General features: G+C 47.4%; 1 protein-coding gene across 1 annotated transcript in view; it reads right to left on the bottom strand.

Moving 5' to 3' along the window:
• Nucleotides 1–1,488, bottom strand: part of MPP1 (membrane protein, palmitoylated 1) — a 20,712-nt gene that overhangs the window by 3,031 nt on the left and 16,193 nt on the right. Inside the window, exons 9-10 of the mRNA XM_006773687.2 lie at nucleotides 629–831; nucleotides 326–400 (exon numbers count right to left, since the gene is read on the bottom strand). Coding sequence (XP_006773750.1) covers nucleotides 326–400; nucleotides 629–831 — 278 coding nt within the window. The remainder of the gene's footprint in view (nucleotides 1–325; nucleotides 401–628; nucleotides 832–1,488) is intronic.

Raw genomic sequence — 1,488 nt, forward strand, 5'->3', positions numbered from 1 at the left:
TATTTGCACACACATGCAATGCCATATGTACAGAGCCATTGGTGCCACATTATTTACAATAGCCCAAGGTTTAAAACAACTCAAATAGCCTGGCTGACATGGCTCAGTGGTTGAGCGTCGACCTATGAACTAGGAGGTCATGGTTTGATTCCCTATCAGGGCACATGCCTGGGTAGGGGGCATGTGGGAGGCAGCCGATCAATGATTCTCTCTCATCATTAATGTTTCTATGTCCCTCTCCCTCTCCCTTCCTCTATGATATAAACAGATATTTTTAAAAAAGAGAGAGTTAACCCCTCCCCCTGTACAACCCCCTCCTTCCCACCTGAGTGCCCTGGTCAGTAGGTGCGATAAACACAATGAAAGGTGAAAGTTCTGCTGTCCGGACAATCTTGAGAGTCTAGAAAAGAGGAAGGGGAAAGAAGAAAAGAGTTAACTTAGTCAGTTGTCCCGATGCATCTCTGGGCGTCACCAAGCCCAGTCCTATTTCCATCGCTTCCTATCCTACTGTTCTTCCAGATGACCCCGCTGAGAGTATATGAAGCAAATATGAGCTCCCCAAACATGCCCCCCAGCATTACTCCTCAGCATCCCCTCCCCACGGGCCTGCCTTTCTGCGCCGACCCACCTGCGGCTCGATGTCCAGGATGGCAATCTTGTTCCGCTCATGGATCCGGTGCACTGTGTCGAACTTGGTGCCAAACATGTTGCCCTGGTAGCTACCGAACTCCAAGAACTCGTTGGCAGAGATGCTCCTGCTCATCTCCTCCGTGGAGATGAAGTGGTACTCCTTCCCGTCCTCCTCATTCTTCTTGGGCAGCCGTGTTGTATCTGTGCACAAGAAACCCCAGCCCCTGACAAACTCGGGGTCCTTGCCATGGACCACGGTGTCTGTACCGAAACGCTAGCTGCCTGTGGTGCAGAGAGCTGATAGGGGGTTTTCTCCCACGGGATCCTTAAGGGCTGACGATAGGAGATGGTGCAGATCAGGAAATCCCCCATCCACCCAGAACATGTTTAACCCTCAGGAGGCAAAGCCCAACATAAAAAATTTCTATCAGCCCAGCTGGCGTGGCCCAGCAGTTAAGCATTGACCTAGGAACCAGGAGGTCACGGTTTGATTCCCGGTCAGGGCACTTGCCCGGGTTGCAGGCTCGATCCCCAGTGTGGGGCGTGCAGGAGGCAGCCAGTCAATGATTCGCTCTCATCATTGATGTTTCTATCTCTCCCTCTCCCTTCCTCTCTCTGAAAGCAATGAAAACATATCTTTAAAAAGGAAGAAAGAGAAAGAAAGAAAGAAAGAAAGAGAAATACACACAAAAAATTTTAAATTTAATTACTCTTAAATGGTGGTATTTTTTAACCAATTCCTTTTTTATCTTCTTTTGATATTTGTGCCTTTTCTGCATTTTACAAAAATGATCAAATGTTATGCCTATAATAGAAAAGTTACAAAGAAAGAGCAAATGATGAACAACATTTTTATAT

The sequence above is a fragment of the Myotis davidii genome, unplaced genomic scaffold, assembly GCF_000327345.1.
Source record: "Myotis davidii unplaced genomic scaffold, ASM32734v1 scaffold546, whole genome shotgun sequence".
Classification (NCBI taxonomy): domain Eukaryota; kingdom Metazoa; phylum Chordata; class Mammalia; order Chiroptera; family Vespertilionidae; genus Myotis; species Myotis davidii.